At 55.8% G+C, this 25,253-nt stretch overlaps 1 protein-coding gene and 1 long non-coding RNA gene across 4 annotated transcripts in view; both read left to right on the forward strand.

The window, feature by feature from the left end:
• LOC140849183 (uncharacterized) overlaps positions 1 to 4,725 on the forward strand; it is a 17,553-nt gene extending 12,828 nt beyond the window's left edge. The window contains exon 4 of the long non-coding RNA XR_012130836.1: positions 4,294 to 4,725. This is a non-coding gene — a long non-coding RNA (uncharacterized lncRNA). The remainder of the gene's footprint in view (positions 1 to 4,293) is intronic.
• A 1,611-nt stretch (positions 4,726 to 6,336) lies between these two features.
• ACE (angiotensin I converting enzyme) lies at positions 6,337 to 25,145 on the forward strand. 3 transcript variants are annotated; one of them, XM_073235750.1, is made up of 25 exons: positions 6,337 to 6,657; positions 7,253 to 7,420; positions 8,029 to 8,122; positions 8,772 to 8,915; positions 9,374 to 9,565; positions 9,992 to 10,089; positions 10,496 to 10,668; positions 11,057 to 11,280; positions 11,617 to 11,761; positions 12,199 to 12,297; positions 12,522 to 12,644; positions 12,938 to 13,149; positions 13,766 to 13,902; positions 14,770 to 14,928; positions 15,200 to 15,287; positions 17,242 to 17,385; positions 17,549 to 17,740; positions 19,168 to 19,265; positions 19,466 to 19,638; positions 21,357 to 21,580; positions 21,879 to 22,023; positions 22,297 to 22,395; positions 23,872 to 23,994; positions 24,305 to 24,492; positions 24,663 to 25,145. In XM_073235750.1, exons 1-25 carry the CDS (start codon positions 6,394 to 6,396, stop codon positions 24,890 to 24,892), a joined length of 3,936 nt encoding a protein of 1,311 aa, XP_073091851.1. In that variant the 5' UTR covers positions 6,337 to 6,393; the 3' UTR covers positions 24,893 to 25,145. The 3 variants fall into 3 exon arrangements, with proteins under 3 accessions (XP_073091851.1, XP_073091852.1, XP_073091853.1); XM_073235751.1 differs by lacking the exon at positions 6,337 to 6,657 and adding an exon at positions 6,971 to 7,100; XM_073235752.1 differs by lacking the exons at positions 6,337 to 6,657; positions 7,253 to 7,420; positions 8,029 to 8,122; ... (7 more) ...; positions 12,522 to 12,644; positions 12,938 to 13,149 and adding an exon at positions 13,177 to 13,643.
• The last annotated feature ends 108 nt before the right edge of the window (positions 25,146 to 25,253 follow it).

A 25,253-nucleotide genomic window follows, 5' to 3' on the forward strand; every position in this document is an offset into this window, starting at 1 on the left:
CTGTGCTGGAGCTGGGATTTGGGAGTGACCTGGTGAGGTTCTGCATGCAGAGGGAGGCCTTTGCAGCAGGGAAAGATGCAGGTGGAAACACAAGCTCCAGAATAAACACTGAGTATAAAGCGGGGCTGAGGGCAAGCAGCAGGTTCAAAAGGGCTGTCTGGGCTCTGCTCCAGAGCTTGTCAGTTCAACAGGGACCATGCAGGGGCTTGACCAGGCAACCGGGGTGATCTTCAAAGAGTGAAGAGGAGCTAGCCAACAAACGACAAAATAGATCAAATACAACTACTTTAAAAGTAAGCCTTCTGTTATCAAAAGACACCCCAAGGAAATGCAAACTAGTCACAAACTGGGAATGATATCTGCAATGCATTGATATGACAGAGGACTCATGTCCAGAATATATGAAGAACTGTATGAATCAATTAAAAAAATATATTTTTTCAATGGCCAAAGGAAACAGGAATCGCAGAGAAGAGGAAGCACAAATGGCCCATGAACATATGAAAATGTTCAACCTCTTCAGTAACAAGGGAATTACTTGGCACAAATTTTACAGTTGGACACTACTAAGTGTTGAAGAATGTGGGAATCTTGTCTTCTGTTGGCAGGAGGGCAAATCAGGACAATTATTTTAGGAAGCAGTTTGACACTTGGACACCTTTGAATTTTTGCATATCTTTGAACATCTACATACACTTGACCCAGCAATTTTACTTCCAGTACATTCCTTAGAGCAATATTTCTCAGTGAGGACCAGTTTTCTCTTTAATTGTCAATCTTTTGGGAGAATAAGGCTTTTGTAAAATACAATAAGATGAATTCCAAAAAAACAAAGTTTATAATGGACATATAATGTGTAAGCCCTGATATTTTATTATTAGATTCAACAGGCATAAAGTTACTTATGTATACCAAGTATACACAAGACATGCTCAAGAATGTTGGGGGAAAGTTATTTTGTAATAGTGAAAATCAAGGAATAGTGTGTCCAATGACAGGATTAGAAATTGGAGAAATAAATCACACGGCGGTATAATTACATGGTGGATTATGTACTGCATAAAATAAATATACTATATAAATAATAAATAAAATAAATGTACTGCAACTCTATGCAACAAAACCAGTAGTCTCAGAAACATAACTGTGAGAGAAAAAATAAGCCTCAGAAGACTAACATGATGCCTTTGTAAAAAAATCTTTATCAAAGTATAATTTACATTTCCACATTATAGGATAATTCACCCACTTTTAAGTGTACAATGATACTGTTCAATAATAATGAAATTATTTAAAGAATTATGCATCTATCACACTAATCTCAGTACATTTCCATCACCCAGTACCCACTGTCAGAACGCCCCACTCCCACCCCCAGCCCCAGGCAACCCCTGATCTATTCTGTCTCTTTAGGTTTGACTTCTCTGGACATTTCACATCAATGTAATCATACAATATGTGATCTTTGCATATGTGAAGTACTTTGCAAAGCTAGGATTCCACATTTCCATGGTGAAGTGGCCTCTGGGGTCTTATGGCCGTCGTCATCATAATCCTGACCCCAGACAGATACTTCTGGAAGACAGTTAGTTATGAGCCTTAAGCTCAGGGAGGTCTGGGCCGGAGGTGTGGATCTGGAAGCTGTCTCTAGCTTCAGTCCCATTATCTACCCACAGAATCTTAACTCTAAGGCTGTGCTGAACAACGCAGAAACCACCAGCCGCATGTGGCTATTAAACATCTGATATGTGGCTGAGTGATTTTAATTTTCCTTAATTTTAATTAATTATAATTTAAAAACAGAAACAATACACAACTGTATTGCTTTGGTAGGACTACATTTCATTCTGTTGAACATTTAGCATCCAAATTGAGATGTGTAAAATGCACACCAGATTTTTAAGACATAGCACACACAAAAAAGTAACATCTCATGACTAATTTTTATATTGATTACATGTTGAAATGATAATGTTCTTGATATATTGGTTTATACAAAATATGTTATGAAAATAAATATTACCTGTTGCCTTTTATTTTTAAAATGTGGCTATTTTGAGATGTGAGGCTCATATTTCTGTAAACAGACATTTCCATCATCACAAGGAAGTCCCCCTGGACAGCGCTGGTCGAGAGTCTAAAGCCACTCACCTTGGCCTCCAAGCACCCTTGTCATTCCCACTCCCACACTCAGCTCAGCCTTCCTGCCTGGGGGGCCTCTGTCCCTCTGATTCCCTGAGGCTAAACCCTGCCTTCTTCTGAGCAAAATAGCCTTGGCTGTGCCTTCCAGCCTACATGAACTGTCTCCCTCCAGCCTCCTTAGCCCTAAGCACTTAGCCTTAGCTCATTTTTCTACATCCCGATTTTTCATGAAAGGCAGTAATGTATTCCTCTCTAAGCCCAGTACCTTGCCTATAAGGAATGTTAGCCAGTGATTTTGATAATATTAATAACATCTTGTTTTTGTGTGACAACCGACAAGGGCTGTGTCTTCATTTTCCCACAGATGTAGAGGGAGAATGGATAAAAGTGTTCATAGCCATTTTATACATGAAGAAACTGAGGCTTAACGAGCTTCCTTGCTCAGTTTAGAAGCCTTGTAAGTGTGACACAGACTTTTCTGGCCCCTAATCCAGTGCTATTTGCCCTGCACTTTGCTTTCAGTGCCCATGTGAGTTAATGCTGAGAAAATAAAGAAAGGCGAGGTTAGCACAGATTGAGGAAACTAGAGCTACTCATGTTAGGGACAGGACTTGAGCTGTCCCTTGAGAGATGGATAGGTTTTGGTGAAGCAAAGAGGAGTAGTGGGGCTTCAGTGACAGGACCGGGGCTCCTCTGAAAGCCAACCAATAATCAGGCAATTCCTTGATGAGCACAGAATGATAGAAGTAAACACTTGGGCATATTTTTTAATAACAACTTTACTGATATATTAATATATAATAAAATTCCCCCCATTTAAAGTGTACAGTTCAGTGGTTTTCAGTATATTCAGAGTTGTGCAACCATCACTACTACTTTTAGGATATTTTCATCATCCATAGAGAAACGCTATACCATCGACAGTCACTCCCGTTTCCCCTCCCCCAGCCCCTGGTAACCACGAATCTACTTTCTGTCTATATGGATGTGTCTATTCTAGACATTTCATATAAAATGGATTTATACAATACATGGCCTTTTGTGACAGGCTTCTTTCACTTAGCATAATGTTTTCAAGGTTCATCCATGCTATAGCATATAATCAATATTTCACTTTTTATGGCTGAATAATACTCCATTTTATAAATGTAACACATTTTGTTTATCCACTCATCAGCTGATGGATATTTAGGTTGCTCCCAATTTTTTTAGCTATTATGGATGATACTATGCTGCTGTAAGCATTCATGTAAAAGTTTTTGTGTGGCCATGTTTTCAATTCCCTTGGGTGCATACCTCAGAATAGAACTGCAGGGTCACATGGTAATTCTGTGTGTAACATTTTGAGGAACTGCCAATGTTTTCTAAAGTGGCTGCACTGTTTGCCAGTGCCACCAGCAATATGTAAGGGTTCCTATTTCTCTACATCCTTGGCAATATTTGCTATTCTCTTTTTATTTTCGGCATCTTTGTGGGCGTGAAGTGGTATCTCATTGCGGTTTGATGTGCTTTCCCTGATGACTGGTGCAGGTCATCTCTTCACATGCTTATTGGTCATTTGTGTGTCTCTTTGGAGAAATGTCTCTACAAATCCTCTGCTGATTTTTAAATTGAGTTATTTGTCTTTTTATTGTTGAGTTGTAAGAGTCCTTTATATATTCCAGACACAAGTACTCATCGTGTGCATGCTTTGGAAATATTTTCTCCCATTCCTTGGGTTGCCTTTTCATTTTCTTGATAGTATCCTTTGAAGCTTAAAAGTTTTTGATTTTGATAAAGACCAAGTTAATTTTTCTTTTATCATTTCTGCTTTTGGGGTCTTCCCTAAGAAACTATTGCCTAATCCAAGGCCACAAACATTCATACCTATGTTTCTTCTAAGATTTTCATGGTTTTATCTTTTACATTAAGGCTGTGATTTATTTTGGATTAATTTCTGTAAATGGCATGAGGTAGGAGTCCAGCTTCATTCTTGGGCATCTGGAGATCCAGCTGTCCCAGCACCGCTTGTCAAAAAGGCTCTTCCCTCTCCCCCGACTCTATTAATTGTCCTGGCACTCTTGTCAAAGATCGATTGGATGTAAATGTCAGGGTTTATTTCTGGACTCAGTTTTATTGTTGGGCATATTTTCTAAAGCATGTTTCTCTCAGCCTGCGGTGACCTGCCCTGTCCTCCCTGGAAGAGAGATGGAGCCTCTCCCAGGCCGAGCGCCTCCCTCCGCGCGGGGCCCCGCGGCTGTGTGCACAGGCCTCCCCGGAGCTCCAGCCTCCAGCAGGGCTCAGACCCCCTGCGTCCTTCTCACGGCCTCCGGAGGTAGCTGACTGACCCAAGGACTTCATCTCGTTCCTGCTTCTCAAGGTCATTATAAATATCAAATTAGATAATTCACACGAAAGAACTTAGAAAGATGTAACGTGCTATCCGCATATAAGGTGTATTCTTATTATCTTTCTCCTTCATGAATAAGACCTGAAAAATACAGAGCAAGAGAAGTTATTTTTAACTTTTACTCATGGGAATCAAAGGAGCAGAGCCTGTATTACCGCAAATGCCAAATTAGTGAGGTTTGGCTCCTCGTGTAATCCTTGCAGGAGGCTGTGCGCTTGCCACCAGGAGACTCGGCGGGAATAGTGGTCATTCCTTCCTTCCCGGCCGCAAAGCCTTCATCCTCGCCAGGGCGGCTCTGATTACGGGTGTCCACTTAGCCGTCCCTGAAGTGCGCTGGTGTCCCCTGGTGGGAGGGGCGCCACAGGGCGCCCAGCTCTCCTCTACCTCCCCCCACCTATTCCCACTGAGTTTGATGACAAAGCCCAGCCTCTGCCTCCCCTGAAGGCTGGGGCAGCCACCTTCCTCTTCTCCCCACCTTCCTCTTAGCTCCACCCCCATCCTCCTCCACACAGCTCTCCCTGGCACCGTGTCATCCAACAACGCAGATCTCAGGGGCACTCAGGTCAGAGAGCCTTGCGCAGGCAGTCCGTACAGCAACGTCAGCCCAGGTGATCCCCAGGTGCCATGCCACACGCAGATACCCAGGACTGCAAATGATTCCCAGTGGTGGTGACACGGGCCCTCGCCCTGCTCCCTGTGCCCGGCCTCTGCTCCTTCCGTCCTCCCTTCCCACACCCGTGGCGGGCTGTCTACTAGGGTGAAGGGTCCTCCCACCTCTGGGAACAGGCACCGCGGTGCTGAGGAGTTAGAAGACGCTCAGCCTCCACAACTCTCAAGAGGATGCCACTCTCCTCCCTCCCCAGTGCTTGAGAGACACGTGGATGAGACTGGGAAAGACTGACAGGGAGTCGGGGAGGCCTGCGGTGACGTGGAGCAAGCCACTCAATCTGTCTGAGCCTTAGTTTCTTCATCTGTCAAATGAGGGGTGTGTGCCCATGGCTAGGCCCTACTTCGCAGCCCTCTAAGGCTGCAAGTCTGTGTGGCTGCTTCGGCATGAGTGACTCCCGGCCCGTGTCCCCAGGGGGAAGAGAGCAGGTGTGCCAGCGCTCCGGTGCTTCCGCGCCCCTTCTCCCAGTACAGCGCCTCCATGCTGCCCCCCTTTCCTGGTAGGCCCTCCACCCGGTCGGTCCCCAGGTGAGCCAGGGGCTTTGAGCATCTGTGCAGCACCTCCCAGGCGCCTGCGGAGGCCAGAACTCTCCCCGCACGGCGCAGGCCTCCCCTCCCCCCGAGGACTAGCCGAGCGGCTGGACCCGGCGACGGAGCCTTAACCCCATCTTTGCGGCACCAGCGACGCTGCGGACAGCTCCCCCCGGTGTCTCTCCGGAGCCCAGGGAGATGGGGCGGCTGGGCCGGGGATGGAGCGTCGGAGACCGCTGGGCTCCCGGGTCCCTGCGCCGAGGCTGTGTGACAGCAAGGAGAGGGCACGGCGGGCAGGCTCGCGTGTGCCAGCAAACTGCTGGGTCCCCCAGCCTCAGGCGAGAGGACTTGCGGGGTGGAGGAACGCTCCCCTTTCTGGCGTCCCCTGGGACAGCCTGACCTAGGCGCCACCCGCCACCCCGGGCAGCATCTCGCAGGGGCTGCCTCGGCTCCCCCGGGCCGGCGCCCCTGACCAGGCGGGCCAGGAAGCGTCGGTCCCCGCCCCGCTCCTTTAGGCCCGCGCGGCCGGGGGACTTTGGAGCCGAGGAGGAAGCGCGGCGGGGCGGGGAGGTGGGGGTGTGTCGCAAGGCGGCGGCGGCGGCGGGGTTTTATAATCCGCAGGGAGGGCGCGGCGCGGGAGAAGGGGCAGCGCCGCGCACCGCGCCATGGGGGCCGCGCCGGGCCGTGCGGGGCCGGGGCAGCGGCCGCCGCGCCTGCCGCTGCTGACGCTGTTCCTCCTGCTGCGGCCGCCGCTGGTCGCGCTGGGAATCGACCCTGTGCTGCTGCCCGGAAACTTTTCCGCGGACGAGGCCGGGGCGCAGCAATTCGTGCAGAGCTTCAACTCGAGCGCCGAGCAGGTGCTATTCCTGAGCACTAGCGCCAGCTGGGCTCACGACACCAACATCAGCGACGAGAACGCGCGGCGCCAGGTGGGCGCGCGGGTCCGAGGCGGGGGCGGGGCCCGGGCGCCCAATCACAGGCCTGGGGCCCGGCCTGGGGGGTGGAGAGTCACCCGGGCGCTCGCCCCCGTCCCCCAGCCTGCGGGGCCCGCTGGCCTCCCACCTAACCCTGCCCAGACAGGCGGTGGGCGCCCCAGCACCGTGCTGGGCGCAGCCCGTGCCCAGAACAGGAGCCGAATGGATGAGGCTGGCCCTCTGACGCCGACTCAGTTCCCCCGGGTGGCGGCGCCCAGGGATGACTTCGGGTTGGGTCGGCTGCAGCCCTCGCTGAAGGCGCTTCCTCTCCGCCCTGCTCGGCCCCTTTGACCGCAGCCCACCCCTCTCTCTCTGTTCCCGTCAGCGCCCCTGCCTGTTCACACTCTCCGCCCCTGCCTCTCTGGTGTCCCCAGTTTCTGCCCCACCGCTCCCCTGAGGCAAGTCCCCCCCACTTCCCGGCGTCCAGGTCCCGGGAGGAGGGAGCTGTACTGCCGCAAGCCTCAGCTTCCAGGAGCCCGTGGCCTTCCCCACCTCCCCCAGCGCAATGATCTCCTCTATACGTTCTCCCGTGCCCCTCTGGTGCCCACAGGAGGAGGCGGCCCTGTTCAACCAGGAGTTTGCGGAGATCTGGGGTCAGAAGGCCAAGGAGCTGTACGACCCAATCTGGCAGAACTTCACTGATCCGATTCTGCGAAGGGTCATCAGCGGTGTGCGCACTCTGGGCCCTGCCAACCTGCCCGTGGGGAAGCGGCAGCAGGTGGGCCTGGCGGGCCTGCGGGTGGAGGCAGAAGGCGCTCCTGTGCGGTGGGGGAGGGGAGTCTGGCGGGGAGGGACCCAGGCGCCTGCAGGGGCTCCGGCTGTCGGGGAAGCTGGCGTGGGCATAGAATGGCTTCCTGGAGCATTGATTTTCCTTGGGGGTGGAAAGATGGAGATAGGGAAGTTACTTTAGATTAGAAGACGTATTATGGGATAGAAAGAAAAATTTCATCCCGTACAAGATGAAACAGGGTTTTTAAAAAAAATTCTCTTAAGGCTGGTTTAGTTTGTGGGCTTCCTTAGAAAGACTGAGAAGGACTGAGAAGGGTTCAGGGCCAGAGAGTGAGAAAGAACTGCCCTCACTGCAGGGTTGGCGGCGTTGCTCGTCTGGAACCCCGACCCAATCCCTAACCCCCAGGCGCTTGCTTCCACCCCCCGCAGGCTGCCTCCACTGGAAAGGGGATTGGTGTGTCAGTGGTCAGAAGTGCCCCTAGTGCCACTGAGAGCCCTCTCCAGGCTTCCTTTACTGCGGGCAAAAAGAGGAGGGGGTGGCCAGATTACCTCTAGGGGCTGATCATTGTTAACAGTCTCTCAACCCTCACTCCCCAGTACAACGCTCTGCTAAGCAACATGAATAGGATCTATTCCACTGCCAAGGTCTGCTTCCCCAACAAGACTGCCCTCTGCTGGTCCCTGGACCCAGGTATGGTTCTGCGGCTACCGGCTGGGCTCCGGCTTCCTAGCCCTTCCCCGTTGCCCTGCTGCACCCGGTAGGACGGTATGTTTAAAGGGAGAGCCTGTGGAGAGAGTGTGTAAAAGCAAAAGTATTCATCGCCAGTTGGGGCTAAACCATGAGATGCCCCCACACCGCAGCTTCTCCTGGCAAACCGATTTCTGAAAGCTCCACACTCCAGCCTCTACCGTGACCCCACCCATCACCTCGCCCATCTCCGCTAGCCTTCCCTCTGGCTACCTGGTTTTCCTTTTCCTGGGTCCTCGCAGCCTCCCAGGAGCCTTCCACAGGACCTGCCCCCATACCCCTGCCTTGAAGTCAGCCACTCCATCCCATGAGCCATGAAGGATTTGTCTGGGTTTTGGTGTCTGGATGTCCTCTTTGTGTCAGACACCTTAGGTCATCATTTCCCTAGAGACGAGGGTCCTGCCTGGCTGCTTGCTTTGTATAGCTCCTAGCCCCTTCCTGCCCAACTTGTAGGTTGCTCTTGACTTTTGGGGTATCATGATGTTGAGAGAGCAGGTGGAGATAGTGAGGACCAGCCTGGGAGCTCAGGTGAAGGCTGTTGTCGACTTCAACACAGAAACTACCTAACTGACCCTGACCACCTGTGTCTCAGAGCTCATCCACATCCTGGCCGTCTCGCGAAACTACGGGCTGCTGCTGTATGCCTGGGAGGGCTGGCATGATGCCGCAGGCATCCCGCTGAAACCCCTGTACCAGAACTTCACTGCCCTCAGCAATGAGGCTTACAGGAAGGATGGTGAGCATGCCCCCAGCCTGCCCCTTGTGTGGGTACCTCTCTCCCCAGCTCACAAGGTGCTCTGCCCCACTGTCTCCCCTGAGCCCCAACCCGAGGCAGACACAGCAGCCTGCAATGATTGCATGCACTGGCCCAAGGTCGCACAAAAGGTGGCTAGTGGGATGGGCATGAGCCCTGTCTGCTTGCCTCCAGCTGCTGCCCTGCCTTGCACCACCCCTCCTGCCACTCCGCCCAGCCCCAGTGTTCATCTTTGCCTCCCATGCTCTCTAGGGTCTGTTTAACTGGAGTTGGAGCAAACCCTAGTTAGAAAATTATAGAGCAGCAACCCCCAAGCCATCCTTTCCAGCCAGCTGGCAGGTACACAGGCCCTGAGCTAGGCGAATGGCGAAGTGGTAGCTGGGGCGTACAGGTACCAAAGCCTTGGGCCTGAGCTGCACCCAACCTCCACCTGCTGCTAGGCTTCTCAGACACAGGGGCCTACTGGCGCTCCTGGTACGACTCACCCACCTTCGTGGAGGATCTGGAACACATCTATCATCAGTTAGAGCCCCTCTACCTGAACCTCCACGCCTATGTCCGCCGCGCTCTGCACCGCCGATATGGAGACAGATACATCAACCTCAGGGGACCCATCCCTGCTCACCTGCTGGGTAAGGGCTTTGCCTTGCCTCCGCACATGTCCCAGGAACCCTGAGGCTTAGAGCATGTAATGAACTTGGTAGGGAACAGAGAGCTAGGAATCACACTGAAGACTTTGGGGAATAATTTAAACAAAAACTTTAAAAGTAGAGGAATAATAATCCTAGTTTATGCCCCATGAAGCAAGCCCTGTAGCCCCACCTCAGGGTTGGGAGGCAGGGACCCCAGCACCCTCAGAAAAGACCCCAGCAGCATCACTTGGGCTCACAGTTGGCCTCTGCCAGCTGCGCTCGGGAGCGTGGTGTCTGGTGTGTGAGAGACCTGGTGTCCACTCTGCCCTAGAGTGCCTGGGTCCGGATGCAGGGGCCCAGGGGCTGCTCAGTGACAGGCGTGGGGAATCAGGGAGCCAAGCTGTCTGGTTCCCCTCCGCTGTCTAGGGGACATGTGGGCCCAGAGCTGGGACAACATCTATGACATGGTGGTGCCTTTCCCTGACAAGCCCAATCTTGATGTTACCAGTACTATGGTGCAGAAGGTAAGCTCGGGGTCAGGCCAGAGACATAGGGAGGTCATCCAGGCATAGGGAGAGGTGAGGGAAGGGGTCACGAGGGAAAAGGGTCAGGTAGGGACCTTGGTCCCTTCCTTTCTACGGAGCAGTGGCCTGGAGTGTGTGTATAAGCAGTGAGCTGGGGTGTGTGTCCTCAGTGAGGTGTCAGCTGCTCCCTCCAGAAGCCCTCTGCTGGGGAGTGAGAGCAGGCTGCTCTAGCGTGTCTGCTGTGGTCAGTGGGGGCCCTGCCTCTGGGAAAGGAGACCACAGAGCAGAGGTGCCCTTCATGGGCAGTGAGCTGACCTAGATGGGGGACCCCAGACCTGCCCCTGGGGCAGCCACAGCGAGCTTCCAGCAGCTGGCCTCCTGACTTGTGCCCGCACCCCACCACCAGGGCTGGAATGTCACGCACATGTTCCGGGTGGCAGAGGAATTCTTCACGTCCCTGGGGCTCTTGCCCATGCCTCCTGAGTTTTGGGCAGAATCCATGCTGGAGAAACCAAATGACGGGCGTGAGGTGGTGTGCCACGCCTCTGCCTGGGACTTCTACAACAGGAAAGACTTCAGGTCTAGCCACGGGACGAGGAGGGCTCTGAGGCCCCAGGAAGGGCGGGCAGCCCGGGGCACAGAGAAGCCAGTTCCCAGGCCCACCTGCACCCCAGCCCCAACACTGGCTGGGGCTGCATCTACTGTAAGGCTATTGGGCTTCTGAGACCCTTTAGGCTGCCTTCCCTTGGCAACTTTGACAGGGAGCAACTCCGTCCCTTGGAATGGAGGAAAAAGGCCTGATTGTGGACTGGGGCAGGCGAAGTATTTGTCATGTTTCCACCCATTCCCTCGAGCCCCTGGGAGGGGCTCTCCTGGTTTCTTTCCTTCAGGCACCAGCCCCCGACTGTGCCCTGCCCTCCACCCTGTGCTGTCCTTCACCCTCATCCCCATGCTCTCCCTGCCCCAGGATCAAGCAGTGCACACGGGTCACTATGGACCAGCTGTCCACGGTGCACCATGAGATGGGCCATGTGCAGTACTACCTGCAGTACAAGGAGCAGCCCGTTTCCCTGCGCCAAGGTGCCAACCCTGGCTTCCATGAGGCCATCGGGGACGTGCTGGCCCTCTCTGTCTCCACACCTGCACACCTGCACAAAATCGGCCTACTGGACCATGTCACCAATGACATGGGTATGGGGAGCAGAGAGGACCCAGCCCCACCCACACCCCGTCTGTCTCACAGCAGGACCCCTCTTGCCCCTGCCCCCATCTGCCCCTCTTGTTTCTGCCCCACTGCTCCAAACCAGGCAGTCTGGGGACCCACGTGGAGCCTCAGAGCCCACCCTGAGTCACAACTCAGCACTGCCCACAGACCCTCTTCCCAGCAGGGCCCCATGGTCTGCAGGGCCAACCTTCCCTTCTCTGCATCTACCCAGCCCACCTCCTACAGGCTCCTCCCCGGACCCCCCCTATCCTGGCCAGACTCCCTTCTCTCTCTGACTTCTCTGCTCATCTCATCTCCCACAGAAAGCGACATCAACTACCTGTTAAAGATAGCACTGGAAAAAATTGCTTTCCTGCCCTTTGGCTACTTGGTGGACCAGTGGCGTTGGGGGGTCTTTAGTGGGCGTACCCCATCTTCCCGCTACAACTTTGACTGGTGGTATCTTCGGTAAGCAAAGAGGGATCCGGAAGGGCCTGACCCCAGTGGAGTGATGAGCTAAGGAGGCTGCCTGGCCCTCCAGGCCAAGGTGCCAGGGCGCAGCTGGGGGGTGCTGACCAGATCCAGAGCCCAGAACTGAGACCTTGCCTTAGGGCCCAGCCCCACCCTCATCCAGGGCGTTACCAACACTCTCTGGGTAATTGTTGGGCATTGGCAGCCGCAACCGGGCCCTCCTGCCGCTTTCAGTCTGAACCCCCACCTGTCTGATGATGACTCCATCCTTTTCCCATTCTTTCCTGCCTTCCTCCAGGAAGTCTTCCCCAGTTCACTGGTGGGGGAAGGGACGGCCCGCCGGGAATGTCCGCATAGCAGTCTTTTTCAGCAAAGGCTGAATCAGCCTGTGTGCGACTCTCTGGTCCTACAACAATTAAACCATCTTTTTCTAGAATCAAATATCAGGGGATCTGTCCTCCAGTTGTCCGAAACGAAACCCACTTTGATGCTGGTGCTAAGTTTCACGTCCCACACGTGACACCGTACATCAGGTACTACTGCTCCCCACGTTTGCCCACTTCTGTCACACCTTTTGTCCCCCTCCCTCTAGCCCCATGACCGAGGGCCAGAATTTGAGTGGACCTCTCTCCTAAGTCAGAGCTGGCCTCCCTTCTCCCTCTGGGCAGTCCCTGGGCTGGCCTCTGCCCTGTGGGAAGCTGAATGGTGCCTGGGCAAGGACCCCATCACCCCACTGATGCCCAGCCTGTGCCCACAGGTACTTTGTGAGTTTTGTCCTACAGTTCCAGTTCCACCAAGCCCTGTGCAAGGAGGCAGGCCACCAGGGCCCGCTGCACCAGTGTGACATCTTCCAGTCCACCCAGGCGGGGGCCAAGCTCCGGTGTGTGGGTGGCAGGGGAAACCAGTGGCAGGGTGAGGGGAGAGGCTGGAGAAGGCACTGGCTCCCCGTGGGGGCAGCACAGGGTGGGACTGATGGAGGTTGCCTCCCCATGCCTGGCATGGGGCAAAACTAATGTCCCCTCCCCCTTCCCAGACCTCCTAGGGTCTGAGTCTTAATGATACTGCTTCACTGGGGGGCAGAGGCGGCCAGAGGGTGGGGCGTGTGGGCCTGGGGGCCGGGAAGGGACACCAGCCTGAGTGCCCCCTGCCCACGGTGCCCGCTCTGCCTGACAGGAAGGCACTGCAGGCAGGCTCCTCACGGAACTGGCAGGAGGTGTTGAAGGATATGATTGGCTCAGATGCCCTGGACGCTCAGCCACTGCTCAACTACTTCCAGCCCATCAGCCAGTGGCTGCAGGAGCAGAACCGGAAAAACGGCGAGGTCCTGGGCTGGCCAGAATATCAGTGGCGGCCACCAATGCCCAACAATTACCCAGAGAGCATTGGTAACGCCCTGGATGAGGGTGGGGCTGGGCCCTAAGGCAAGGTCTCAGTTCTGGGCTCTGGATCCAGTCAGCCCCCCCAGCTGGGCCCTGGCACCTTGGCCTGGAGGGCCAGGCAGCTTCCTTAGCTCATCAGCAGGGCCTTGGGATGGGCATGTCTTTTCTCCAGCCTTCTAGAACCAGTATACCAGATCTGAGGCTGGCTGGGGATAGGCTGACCAGGCCCCCTGCTCTGTGGGGTCACACTGCAGGCTCCACTCTTATTGGCCAGGGCACAGTGGCTGCAGGGCTCTGCTCTCCTGCGGCCATGGGCCACCGTTGGGCTGCTCCAGGATTGCCCAGCCTTCTCTTCCTCCTCCTCCTGCTCTGCTGCGGGAACCCCGTGCTGGTCCCCAGTCAGGAGACCACCCTCCAGGTGACAACCAGCCAGGAATCAACCAGCAGCTGGACAACACCCCACCAGTCAATGACCAGCATCCAGACAACCCAGGGCCCAAGTGGGACTGGCTGGGGGCAGGGTGGGGCTATGAGGGTCGGGAGGCAGGGGTGGCAGCGGGCTCAGGCCAAATGCTGTAAGAGGGCAAGGGGAGACCTGTTTTCCTTCCACTCTGTCCCCCAGGCCTGGTGACCGATGAGGTTGAGGCCAGCAAGTTTCTGGAGGCCTATGACCGGAAATCCCAGGTGGTATGGAACGAATACGCTGAAGCCAACTGGAACTACAATGTCAACATCACCACAGAGACGAGCAAGATCCTGGTAAGGGCTCTCTCCACGCCTGACGTTCACACTCATGCATGCTTCCCCCCAGGGACCAACCCCTGAACCCCAAGGCAGAGCAGGCCACCCCCCTTCCCTCCCTCCCTTCCTGGCTGTTACCTCAGTGTGGGAGGCTGTCTGAATTTGTGGAAAATCCCAATGGAATATTTAAAACAATACTCACCTTCAGATTTGGATGGGCATATACTCAATGCCTAAACAAGTTGTCTTTCATTAACAATCTGTTGTTAGTAACAAAACAACCTGTACAAAAATAAGCAACACTAAAGATGATTTTCAAAAGATTGAAAGCTCATTTGCCGCCATAGTGAGGGCTACGCTTCCCTGCCACCCCGCTCTCCACCCCGCTCCCCACCTGCTCGGTGAGGCAGATTATACCAAGGCGAGCCACAGAGAACTGACATTTCTCAGAGACAGCTGTGTGCTGGCCACTGCCCCCTAACACTTTCCGTCCGTTGCCTCATTTATTCCGCAAGAGCCTTGCAGAACCAGTGATCTTATTCCCGTTTTGTGGTGGGACCCTGAGGCTCACGGAGGCCACAGGTTAATACCAAGCTGCCTCCATCATGATAGCCTTTGAGATAAGGGGTGACCTTCTCCTTTTGTGCCCACCCCTGCCGGGAGATGTTGTGCTTGACTGTAAGCTTTTGTTGAGGGGCCTGCATGGCATCTAGGATGTCATAGACAGTCCAGGTTGAAGAAAGTCTTTATAGGCAAAGGCAACAACTTGACAAAACTGCCCCACTCCCTACCACCCCCAGTCCCTCCAGCTCCCCCGTGGTGCCTCTCCCTGAGGCCTCTGCAAAGCTCCTGGGCCCCATGACATGGTTCCTCCTGTGCCTTCAGCTGCAGAAGAACTTACAGATGGCAAACCACACTGTCAAGTATGGCACCTGGGCTAGGAACTTCGATGTGACCAACTTCCAGAACGCTACCTCAAAGCGGATGATAAAGAAGATTCAGGACCTAGAGCAGGCAGCGCTGCCGGCCAGGGAGCTGGAGGAGGTATGTCTTAGGGGCAGCAGGGAGTGCCAGGTCCTAGCTCAGAGAGGGAGCCCCGCACGGGGGCCGGCCTTCACACTGCCTCCTGTTCCTTGAATTGTCAAGCCATGACATCTGCCATGTTGACAAATACCCCCAGAATTCCTAGAAGGCAGCAAGTCTCGGGGAGCATGCTCCCCTAGCTCTACAGCCTCCCCGCCAGCCCACAATGGTGACTGGGGCAGAGTAGGTAGCAAAGGGATGCAGCCTGCTGCCTGTCTTCTTCCTCCTGCAGTACAACCAGATCCTGCTGGACATGGAAACCACTTACAGTGTGGCCTCTGTGTGCCATGCCAATGGCACTTGTCTGCAGCTAGAGCCTGGTGAGCGCACATGGGAATGGGTGAGGGAGGTTGGGTTGGCACAGCGTTAGGGGTGCTGGCCCCTGAAAAGCGCAGGCCTAGGAAGTTCATTTCCCTCATTTCCACCAGTGGGGCCTCTCTGCCACCACTTAGAACCAGCACCTACTTCTGCCGTAATCCATGGCCCTCTCTTGGGTGCCCCCTCCAGACTCCCCATTCTCTCTCTTCCTCCCTGCACTCTGCCCTTCAGAGCAGTGGGATTCTCAAATTTGTCTTTTGAGGGCCTGAACTCCCAAATAGGGAGAGTAATTGTAGGCACCGCCCCTCTGTGCTCCTTCGTCCGTCCTATCCATGTCTTCCCCAACTTCTCTGACACCCTCCTCACACCCCCCAGACGTTTACACCACGGACCACGGAACCCGCTCCAGCGGGCCTCACCAGTAGCGTGCCCATTTCCCTCCGCTGCACCGCCACTTACTGCTGGGAGGGGTGACCTGGCGCTTGCCTGTCGCCCTCCTGTCCCCACATTGCTGGTCTCCTTCCCTCCTCTGCTTTGAAAGAGCTCAGCTGGACACCCAAGTACCTGCACACAGACACATTCCCTCCTCTCTCCTGACCAGGGTCGGGGACCCAGAGGCATAAACACTCCTGAGGAATCTCTACCCAGAAACCATCTCTTCCTGGCCCTCTGCCCAAGTCCCACATTAGAACAATGACAAATACAAGGGGAAATGGAAAATAAACAGGAGAGAGAAACTTTCCTGCGATGGGGTTTGGCCTACGGGTTGTATATACGGATATGCACGCAAAGCACTGAGGAGCCATGCGTGTGCGCATGCGTGTGTGTACGTGTGTTTATGGAGAAGAGCACTAAAGGGCGCCCCCCCCCCCCCCCAGTTAGCCTCTCAGTCCAGGACCGGGCCATCAGATCACTGCCATTGGTGATGGCAGACTCCCACAAAGACAGAACACTCCCTCAACAGAGGGCAGACGTGAAATTCTCAAAGCACATTTTTTTTCAAACAAAATTAATTTGAACATAGTCTCTCTCTATGAGATGTAGATATCCCAGAGCATGTCCAGAACAGGGAGAAAAAGCACAAATCAGGTGGCAAGGTATGGATGGCCCCCCTGAAGGCTGTCCACAATCTTCTATCTCAGACGGCCAGGCAGGAAGGGAAGCTGCCATCGGTCTGTGTGTGGCTTTGGAATCGACACACAGGCCCATGCCATCCTCATCCCAGCTCCATGAGGTGGATGTCAGCTTGTGTCATCCACATCGAGGAGGCCACACATGCAGTCAGTGGCTTTGCCGGGCACGAAGCCAGGACTCCGGCCCCCGACCATGCTTGGGTGGCTCTCTGTGTTTTGTCTCCACAGCTAGTCTCCTATTCAGTCTGGTTCAGTGACGGTTTATGAGAGATGCTCTGGGCCCTGTGGGGACAGAGATGGACGTGGTGTGCTCCTGCTCTGGGGCCTCGTGCTCCTGTTCCATTTTCACTCCCCCGTGAGGGCCAGCATTGTCCCCATTTCATAGGCAGGGAAAGAGGGGTCCAGTGACCTGCCAGGTAATGTGGGGTCAGGGAGGCCAGAACAGGGCTCAGGTCTTTTGACCTCTGAGACATTTCTGCACAGGGAAGGAATGGGGAGCTGCGGCTCCAGAGCTGGGCGTTTGGCTTGTGCCCTGGCCTGGCCTCCTCCTGGCTGAGCAACCCAGACACACCCCCAGCCTGCTCCTGGGGGAACAATGAGCCCCACAGGACTGTTGAAAGCTGGCGCTTGTCTGTGATGGCAAACAGGCCCCCGTGGAGAGGATGGCACCCTCCCCCCATCTTGCTGGACAGGCCTGTGTGGTTCCTCTGCGTGCCCTCACCTGTTTCATTCCAGCTCTGAGGTCCTGGGACTGCGTCCCCTCATAGGGAGGTGGGAGGGGAGCCGACCGCTCAGGGCTGAAGCCATTCAACCCCTGCCCCAGATCTGACGAGTCTGATGGCCACCTCCCGGAAACACGACGAACTGCTGTGGGCCTGGAAGGGCTGGAGAGACAAGGCAGGGAGAGCCATCCTCCCTTTCTTCCCCAAATACGTGGAATTCACCAACAAGGCTGCCCGGCTCAACGGTGAGTCCCTCCGCCCACAGCTCCAGCTCCCTGGTTCCAGGCCCGCTGGCGCCCTTGGAGGTCCTCAGAGACTGTGAGCCTGCCGAGAGGGGGCCCCTGGAGGAGGCAGGGGTGCTTGGGGAATGGTCAGGTGTTCAGAGAGCCTGGCTGTGCCCCCCTGCAGGCTACAGAGACGCAGGGGACTCGTGGAGATCTATGTACGAGATGCCATCCCTGGAGCGCGACCTGGAGCAGCTCTTCCAGGAGCTGCAGCCGCTCTACCTGAACCTGCACGCCTACGTGCGCCGGGCCTTGCACCGCCACTACGGGCCAGCGCTCATCAACCTGGAGGGCCCCATCCCCGCTCATCTGCTGGGTAAGGGCAGGGGCTCGGCCTTGAGTAGGGGCTGAGGACAGACCACAGTGGGATGGAGGGTGCGCTGGGGCCGGTGGGAAGCGGTTCAGTGGCTCGCCAACCAGAGAGTGAAAGGTCTGAGCCTGCAGGGGGTGCCTCCAAGGCCAGGTTTGGGGGTTCTGGGTGTGGGAAGAGCCTCTGCTGGCATGCAGCAGCACGTTTGCTACAGATCCCCACCACGCAAGTCACCGTGGATGAGGCAGTGAGGGGATCTTGTCACACGGAGGCCACGTCACCCCTCACAGCTCAAGACAGCATGACACAGGAGAGGGATGGAGGGCTGTGAAGGGAGCTGAGGCCTCCCCAAGAGGGGGCATGGAGTTCCGGTCCCTGTCTGGCCTTTGTCAACACATTCCTGGGGAGCTTGTTGAGCAGAGAGGCCAGATGGGGTCACAGACCATTTACAAATCATGAGGGAGACCCCAGAAGCTGGTCCGGCTTTCAGTTTCATTCCCTCTCAGCCTGGAGGGTCTTTGCGGCCCAAGACACCAGCTGTCCTTGATCCCCCTCTGGGGAGACCAAAGAATTTCAGAGTGGACATCAGCTTGCTGACTGAGAAACACAGATCCCAGGAGGGAAAGCCATGAGCCAGGTGGCCCAGGGAGCTGGGGCAGGGGACCCTCTGGGTCTGGGACGCTCAGGCCTTTGGGCTTGGAGCGCTTAGCCGCTGGCTTGCTCACACTCTGACTCACTCGGTCTCTCCCTGGTTTGCCCTATAGTGTCCACCTGAAGCTTAGTTCTCCTTTGGCTATGAAAACTCTCTCTTCCTGATCCATTTCCAGATGTTTGCATTCATTCTGAATATCTTCTTCTGCCTAGTCCTGGAGAACTGGGCTCTCTTCTCTTGGCCCCAAACACAGAGGCATCAAACTCTCCTAAAGGAGGGTAGTTCCTGCCAGGTGACCGCATAAACCCTTAGGCAACATGGAGGGGACCCAGTGGCTGGTCAGGAGTACGGCCTGCCTGCCTGCCTTTAAACCAAAGCCCCCTCGCTTAGGAGCCATGGGCCCTGGTGGGGGTTTACTTAATTCTCATTAAGTGGTAGCTACCTGCACATAGATGTTCCAGAGACCCAAAGCTTCTGCATTTGTACACAGCTGCTGGTCACACTGGTCTTCACTGCCCAAAGACAGTGAGGACCACCTGACTCCTAGACGGCCAGCAAGGTCCCTGCTTGTGAGCCAGAACAGTAATGACCTCATGTGCTGCATGTGCAGACGGAGATGATGTATGTCAAGTGCCCAGCACAGTTTGCAACCCAGAGGTGCTCAAGAGACACTGTAATGGTCAGAAGGACTGGGATCTGGCTCCCTACCTGATGGTGCCTCGCCTAAGAAGTAACATCTCTCTCTCCTCTCCCTGCCATCTGCTCCCCTACCCACCTCCAGGGAACATGTGGGCGCAGACCTGGTCCAACATCTATGACCTGGTGGTGCCCTTCCCTTCAGCTCCCAAGCTGGATGCCACGGAAGCCATGATAAAGCAGGTCCGCCCCAGGCCCTTCCTCACACACTTGCTCCTCCAGGGTGGCCCCAGGGCTCAGGGAAGGGAGGCCCTGCCCAGTGGGAGAGGGACCTCTGATTCAGGAGTGCCTTCCAGTGTGGCCTTCTCCCAGTCCCGTCCCCCCAGCAGCACACACTCTGTCCGCACAGTCTTCAGGTTTGGCAGAGGGTCCTGTGCTTGCAGGGCTGGACACCCAGAAGGATGTTTGAGGAAGCAGACAAATTCTTCACCTCCCTGGGGCTGCTTCCTGTGCCCCCCACGTTCTGGAACAGGTCGATGCTGGAGAAGCCGACTGATGGGCGGGAGGTAGTGTGCCATGCTTCCGCCTGGGACTTCTACAACGGCAAGGACTTCAGGTGTGTCTGGGCTGCAGCCAGGTACCTTACCCTGAGCTGAGTAGGCAAGGAGGTGAGCCACCAAAGGTTCCCCGCCCATGCCCTCAGCCAGAGTGAGCAGGAACAGGTGCGAGGGCTGGAGCTAGGGGCCGGGGATCGAGGTCGCGGCATGGCTCCAGCGTGGCCATTGGCTTCTGGCAGGGGATCCCATCCACTGGGTGAGGGTCTTCTCAAGCACTGACCAGCTCTGCCATCTCAGTCTGTGGGTCAGAGCCAAGGTCCCCCCAGTGCTGGATGTAAGCACTGCGTTCGCTGCCTGGCCTTCCCTTGCTCCGGAGCAGCCCCTGCATACTGCTGGCCCTCTCCCTGGGTGCGTGCACCGTGACACAGGGAGGCACCTGAGGACTCGGGGGGCTTCACACACATCCACCCTCACCCTGACAAGGCTCAGAAGCTGTCGGAGGAGGATAGGGTTTCAGTTATCTATTGCTGCATAACAAACCACCCCAAAACTCAATGACATAAAACAGCCATTGGATTATATTCATGATTTTATAGGCCAAGAATTCAGGCAACACACGGTCCCTGCTCTGCACTAATGGGGAAGGTCTGGCAGCCAGGGTTGGCTGGGGTGGCCCAGTGGGCCTTGGTTCAGGCTGTCAGTTGGGTTCCTCCCCAGGCCAGCTTGGGCATCTTCACAGGGTGGCAGTCAGGTAATCATATCCCTTACCTGGCATCCCCCAGAGGAAAAGCAGAAGCAGCTAGGTCTGTTAAAGGCTAAGTCCAAAACTGGCACAGAGTCACTTCTGCCACATTTTATTGGCTAAATCAAGGCCATCCGAGATACAAGAGAGGGGACAGAAGACCGTCCCTCTTGGAAGGAGTGGCAAAGATTACCTGCCACAGCCGTAGTGTCCCTTACGAGAATAGTAGACACACAGCCTAGAACAAACCAGACAGGGCTCACTGGATCATCCAGCCCTGGGCCGTTCTTTTAAAGGCATGAGGATGCAGCTCAAGGGCTGGGTGTAGACAGAGCCAAGGGGTGAGAGCTCTTTTGGGGGACCTCCCTTGGGTGAGAAGCCACGGGGCCTGGACCGATCCCAACCTCTCTGTAACAAGGATGCTGGCAGCTCTTCTCCCTCCCTATAAAGTGACGGGGAAAATGGGGCCCTGAACTGAAGTGTTCTGGTTCAATCCACGGAGAATTGCATTGGCTCGCAAAGGACAATGAGCAAGGATGGAGAGGGAGACAGAGGCTCTGGCTTGGCCGCCCTGCAGCTACCAGTTCAGTCCTGGCTGTAAGAAGTCCTGTGGCAAATATGTTCACTGGCCTGAGACACTTTGGGTGTGGGACGGCTAAGATACTGTTTCCTTCAGGAAGCCTAAGTCTTGGGAGAGACAAAACATTTGCATGAGAAAACACAGGACCCACATTCTAGAAAGTCCTGCACTGACCATAGCTGAGTGCCCCAATGCCTCTGGAGCAAGCACCCCAGCAGTGTGGGCTGGAGTTATTCAGAGAAGTTGGGGGCAGAGAAATGGCCGTACTTTAGGAGCTTCCGACCCCCCAGTCCCCTCCCTCAGGCCTGCTCCTTATCTCCTTTGGGTTTTCTTCGGTAGTGCTGTTACCTGCCCAGAGCAATGGCGCTCTGCATGCAGTAAGTACACCGGGTCCGTTTGCCCCAAGGCTCCTCACCAGCCCCCTTACACACCCTCTCCCCACCCCCTGCTCCTAGGATCAAGCAGTGCACCGCTGTGAACATGGAGGACCTGGTGGTCGCCCACCACGAAATGGGCCACATACAGTATTTCATGCAGTACAAGGACTTGCCTGTGACCTTCCGGGAGGGTGCCAACCCTGGCTTTCATGAGGCCATTGGGGATGTGCTGGCCCTCTCGGTGTCTACTCCCAAGCACCTACACAGCATCAACCTGCTGAGTAGCGAGGGTAGCGGCTACGGTGAGAGAGGAACGGGAGATCATGGTGGGTAGAGGGACCAAGAAGGGACAGCAAGATTGGGAGGTGGGGAGAGGGGACTTATGGCCCACAGGCAGGGCAGTTGAGACAAAGGGGGCCACTGGCAGGGTGAACGGGAAGGATGGAAGCCACAGACCATCCCAAGAGGCAGGTCCCTGAACCTAAAGAGGTGTAGCCGCTCCTCCCCTCCCCACCCACTACACACCCATCCCTGCCAAGCTGCTAGGACATGGCAGGAGGCAGGCATGGATCTGACAGCCAGGTTCCCTTCCCTCTGCAGAGCAAGACATCAACTTTCTGATGAAGATGGCGCTCGAGAAGATCGCCTTCATCCCCTTCAGCTACCTTGTCGACCAGTGGCGCTGGAGGGTGTTTGATGGAAGCATCACCAAGGAGAACTACAACCAGGAGTGGTGGAGCCTCAGGTTCTAGAATGCTGCTGTTGGGGTGTGTGTGGCGTCCCTGAGCATGTGTGCAGGTGCCTGTGTCTGCAACTGGGGTGTGTGTGTGTGTGCTCATGCCTGCATGTGGGTCTTAGTGGCAGGGTATGTAGGGGTGATCATAGAGGCACAATGTGCCAGAGGCTGGGTGCCCAGTGGAGCCCCTGCTGCAGGGACAGTCCTTCAAGTGACAATGCCAACTCTCTCTGACTTGATTCTCTCCAAACTTGCCCACCAATGTATCTTGCCCCTTGACAGGCTGAAGTACCAGGGCCTCTGTCCTCCATTGGCCAGGTCTCAAGGTGACTTTGACCCAGGGGCCAAGTTCCACATTCCTTCAAGTGTGCCTTATATCAGGTAATGGGAAAGGGAGGAGGCAGCTCAGTGTCCAAACAGAGCTACCGTCAGGGTGACCCAGGGGCCGGGCCGCATGGCACAGGTGCCTGGGCTGCTAACCTGTGACCACGGCGGAACGTTGGTTCACTCTTGATATGACAAGAGCCTCCACCCTGCAGACGGTTGAAAACAGAAGCTCTACTGTCACTGCCTAGTGGTTACAAGATGCTGGTTGGGCAGTTAACATTACTAACCATGACGTATGGCTAGACCATGACCTGAGCGTTGTTGTTTTGTTTTTTTTTAACAAGGCTGTGATTGCTTTATGATATATTGAACATATTGCCTATGATATAATTTGACCTGTACCTGGAAGACCTTCAATATGTTAAACCTAGTTAGAGACCAGTTAGATTGAGAGGCTGTGTTCTTTGGGGTTTGTGGTTGTGGGCTTAGAGTTCAGACAGAACTGGGATCAGATGTCATCTCCACTACTGGTTTCCTTGGGCAAATTCCTCATTGTATGTGGGCATCCATTTCCTCAACTGTGGAATCCCACTTCACAGAACTGTGGCAGGAGCTAACATTTTACACGCTGCTGGCCATGCTCGGGAAAGGGAGGCCATAGCCCACCATTATTAGATGACGCCCTTCAGTGGAATGTGCAACACAAGAGCACCACGGGTCACGCAGGCATAGAGGAAGGCGGCCAGTGTAGCCTCTTTTCTCCTTCACGCTGCTGAGGGCACTTGCTGAGGGCGAGGAGGGGTGATTGTAGGATCTGGAACCCTCCTGGGAGGGCAGGGTCTGGGGAGACCTCAGGGTGGGGCTCCAGGGGACAGTGCCCCACAATGACATGTAGGGAGGATCCCCACCCCCTCTTCTCGGCTGGTTTCCATGCTCCCATGTTGGCGCTCGCTTCCACACAGAAGCCAGAACCATGTGATGATGATCTTCCCAACTTAGTGTAGATGATTCTCTAGGCAGAGGTGGCACATTCCAAATTCTGACCAGCAGTCTTGGCAAAGGTCTTCCAGGAAAAGTCAGGAAAGTTAGTAGCACATGGCTTGTGCTCAGCATTCAAAGTGGGAGGCCTGCACTGCTGGTTCAGGACATCCAAAGCTTTTCCAGGCTTGGGGAGGTTGCTCTGGCCCTGACTGGGTTTCCACCAGGGAACCCCTGCTGCTTTGGGACAAACGAGGTCATTTGGGCCGCCTTCCATGCCCAGGCCACCCTGCCAGATACACGTGACCCTCTGGGCAGCAACTGCCCTCTACTTGCATGTACCTCAAGGTCGGAGACCTTACTGCCTCCAAAGCAGCCTGTCAAACCATTGAGCAATGTAGGGGGTGCCTCGGAGGTGGGAAGTGCTGAAGGGCCCTTGATGACTCGGAAGGCCGGGGTGGGCTCCCCTGGAAACCCGGCTGCAGGAGGAGGCAGGGCAGTTGGGGTCAGTGGCACAGGGCCCTCAGCACCCCAGCCTGTCCTCCCCTCCAGGTACTTTGTCGGCTTCGTCATCCAGTTCCAGTTCCACGAGGCTCTGTGTCAGGCGGCAGGCCACGAGGGCCCCCCGCACACGTGTGACATCTACCAGTCACAGGCGGCAGGGAAGCGCCTGGCGTGAGTCTTCTCCAGCCTTCCTTTGACTGTCTTTCACCCTCTGACCCTTCAGCCTTGAGGGTCCCAGCGGGCTGGGAACACCCAGCCTATGGCCTAGGCGACCCCTCGATGTGCCCCCTGCAGCAGGGAACTGGAGCCCCTGGGTCCAGTCATCCCTCCCCGCCCCCCACCCACACCCCCAGACTCCCTCCCAAGGGGGAGCTTAGGCTGGGACGGGGGCTCTAGAGGGTGGGAAGTAGGCTGGGCAGGAGGAGCAGAGAGCCTCCCCTCCTGTCCTCCTGACTCAGTTTCCCTCTCTGGTGCTCCCCAGGGATGCCCTGAAGCTGGGCTTCAGCAAGCCGTGGCCTGAAGCCATGCAGCTGATCACGGGCCAGCCCAACATGTCCGCCTCAGCCATGATGAGCTACTTCAAGCCGCTGCTGGACTGGCTCCTCACTGAAAACGGGCGGCATGGGGAGAAGCTGGGCTGGCCTCAGTACAACTGGACGCCAGACTCCGGTACCAGCCCCCGCCCCGCGCAGCCCCCGTCCGGCCCCCAGAGCTCTCTGCGGCTGAGCCCCCTGCCCAGTCCAGGCAGGCCCAAGCCCGACCTCAGAGCGAGGGCAGGGGAGCCGGCCTGAGTGACCCTGCCCTGCCCACCGCCTCGTTCTCCTTGCTTCCCTGCCCAGCTCGTTCGGAAGGCTCCTTCCTGGGCACTGGCCGTGCCAACTTCCTGGGCCTGGACCTAGAGGAGCAGCAGGCCCGCGTGGGCCAGTGGGTGCTGCTTTTCCTGGGCGTCACCCTGCTGGTGGCCACCTTGGTCCTCACGCAGCGGCTCTTCAGCCTCCGCCGTCACCACCTCCGCCAGCCCCACCATGGGCCCCAGTTCGGCTCTGAGGTGGAGCTAAGACACTCCTGAGGCGACGGGACTGGGCCAGGCCAGGCCTCCCCACAGAGCAACCAGCAGCAGGACGGGCCGTGGAGTGGGCCAGACCACCACTCCCCTCGAGGCGCACCCCAGCCCGCCCTCCTCCTCCTACCGCCCCACCCCTCCCCACTCCACCCCAGACCACGAACCCCTGCAGCTCCTGCCCCCCAATCCCAGGCCACCTAACATGGAGTCCCTCCCAGTCTCTGTGAATACAATTAAAGGTCCTGCCGTCCCCCTCTGAGCCTGTGTCCCTCATGAGGAAGCCAGGGGCAGGCACGGGGTTGTCCTCCCACCTCCTGGCAGGGAAGCGGGTCCCTGCACTGAGTGTCTTCATCCTCCTCTAAGAAGA

This window comes from Manis javanica, chromosome 4 (genome assembly GCF_040802235.1).
Source record: "Manis javanica isolate MJ-LG chromosome 4, MJ_LKY, whole genome shotgun sequence".
Taxonomy (NCBI): Eukaryota; Metazoa; Chordata; class Mammalia; order Pholidota; family Manidae; genus Manis; species Manis javanica.

Excerpts from the sequence above, each read along its gene's own strand:
- ACE (XM_073235750.1), top strand. The coding sequence starts at position 6,394 with ATGGGGGCCGCGCCGGGCCGTGCGGGGCCGGGGCAGCGGCCGCCGCGC. Across the intron at positions 17,741-19,167 it reads CATCCCCGCTCATCTGCTGG|GGAACATGTGGGCGCAGACC; the intron begins GTAAGGGCAGGG and ends ACCCACCTCCAG. Across the intron at positions 19,266-19,465 it reads CGGAAGCCATGATAAAGCAG|GGCTGGACACCCAGAAGGAT; the intron begins GTCCGCCCCAGG and ends CTGTGCTTGCAG.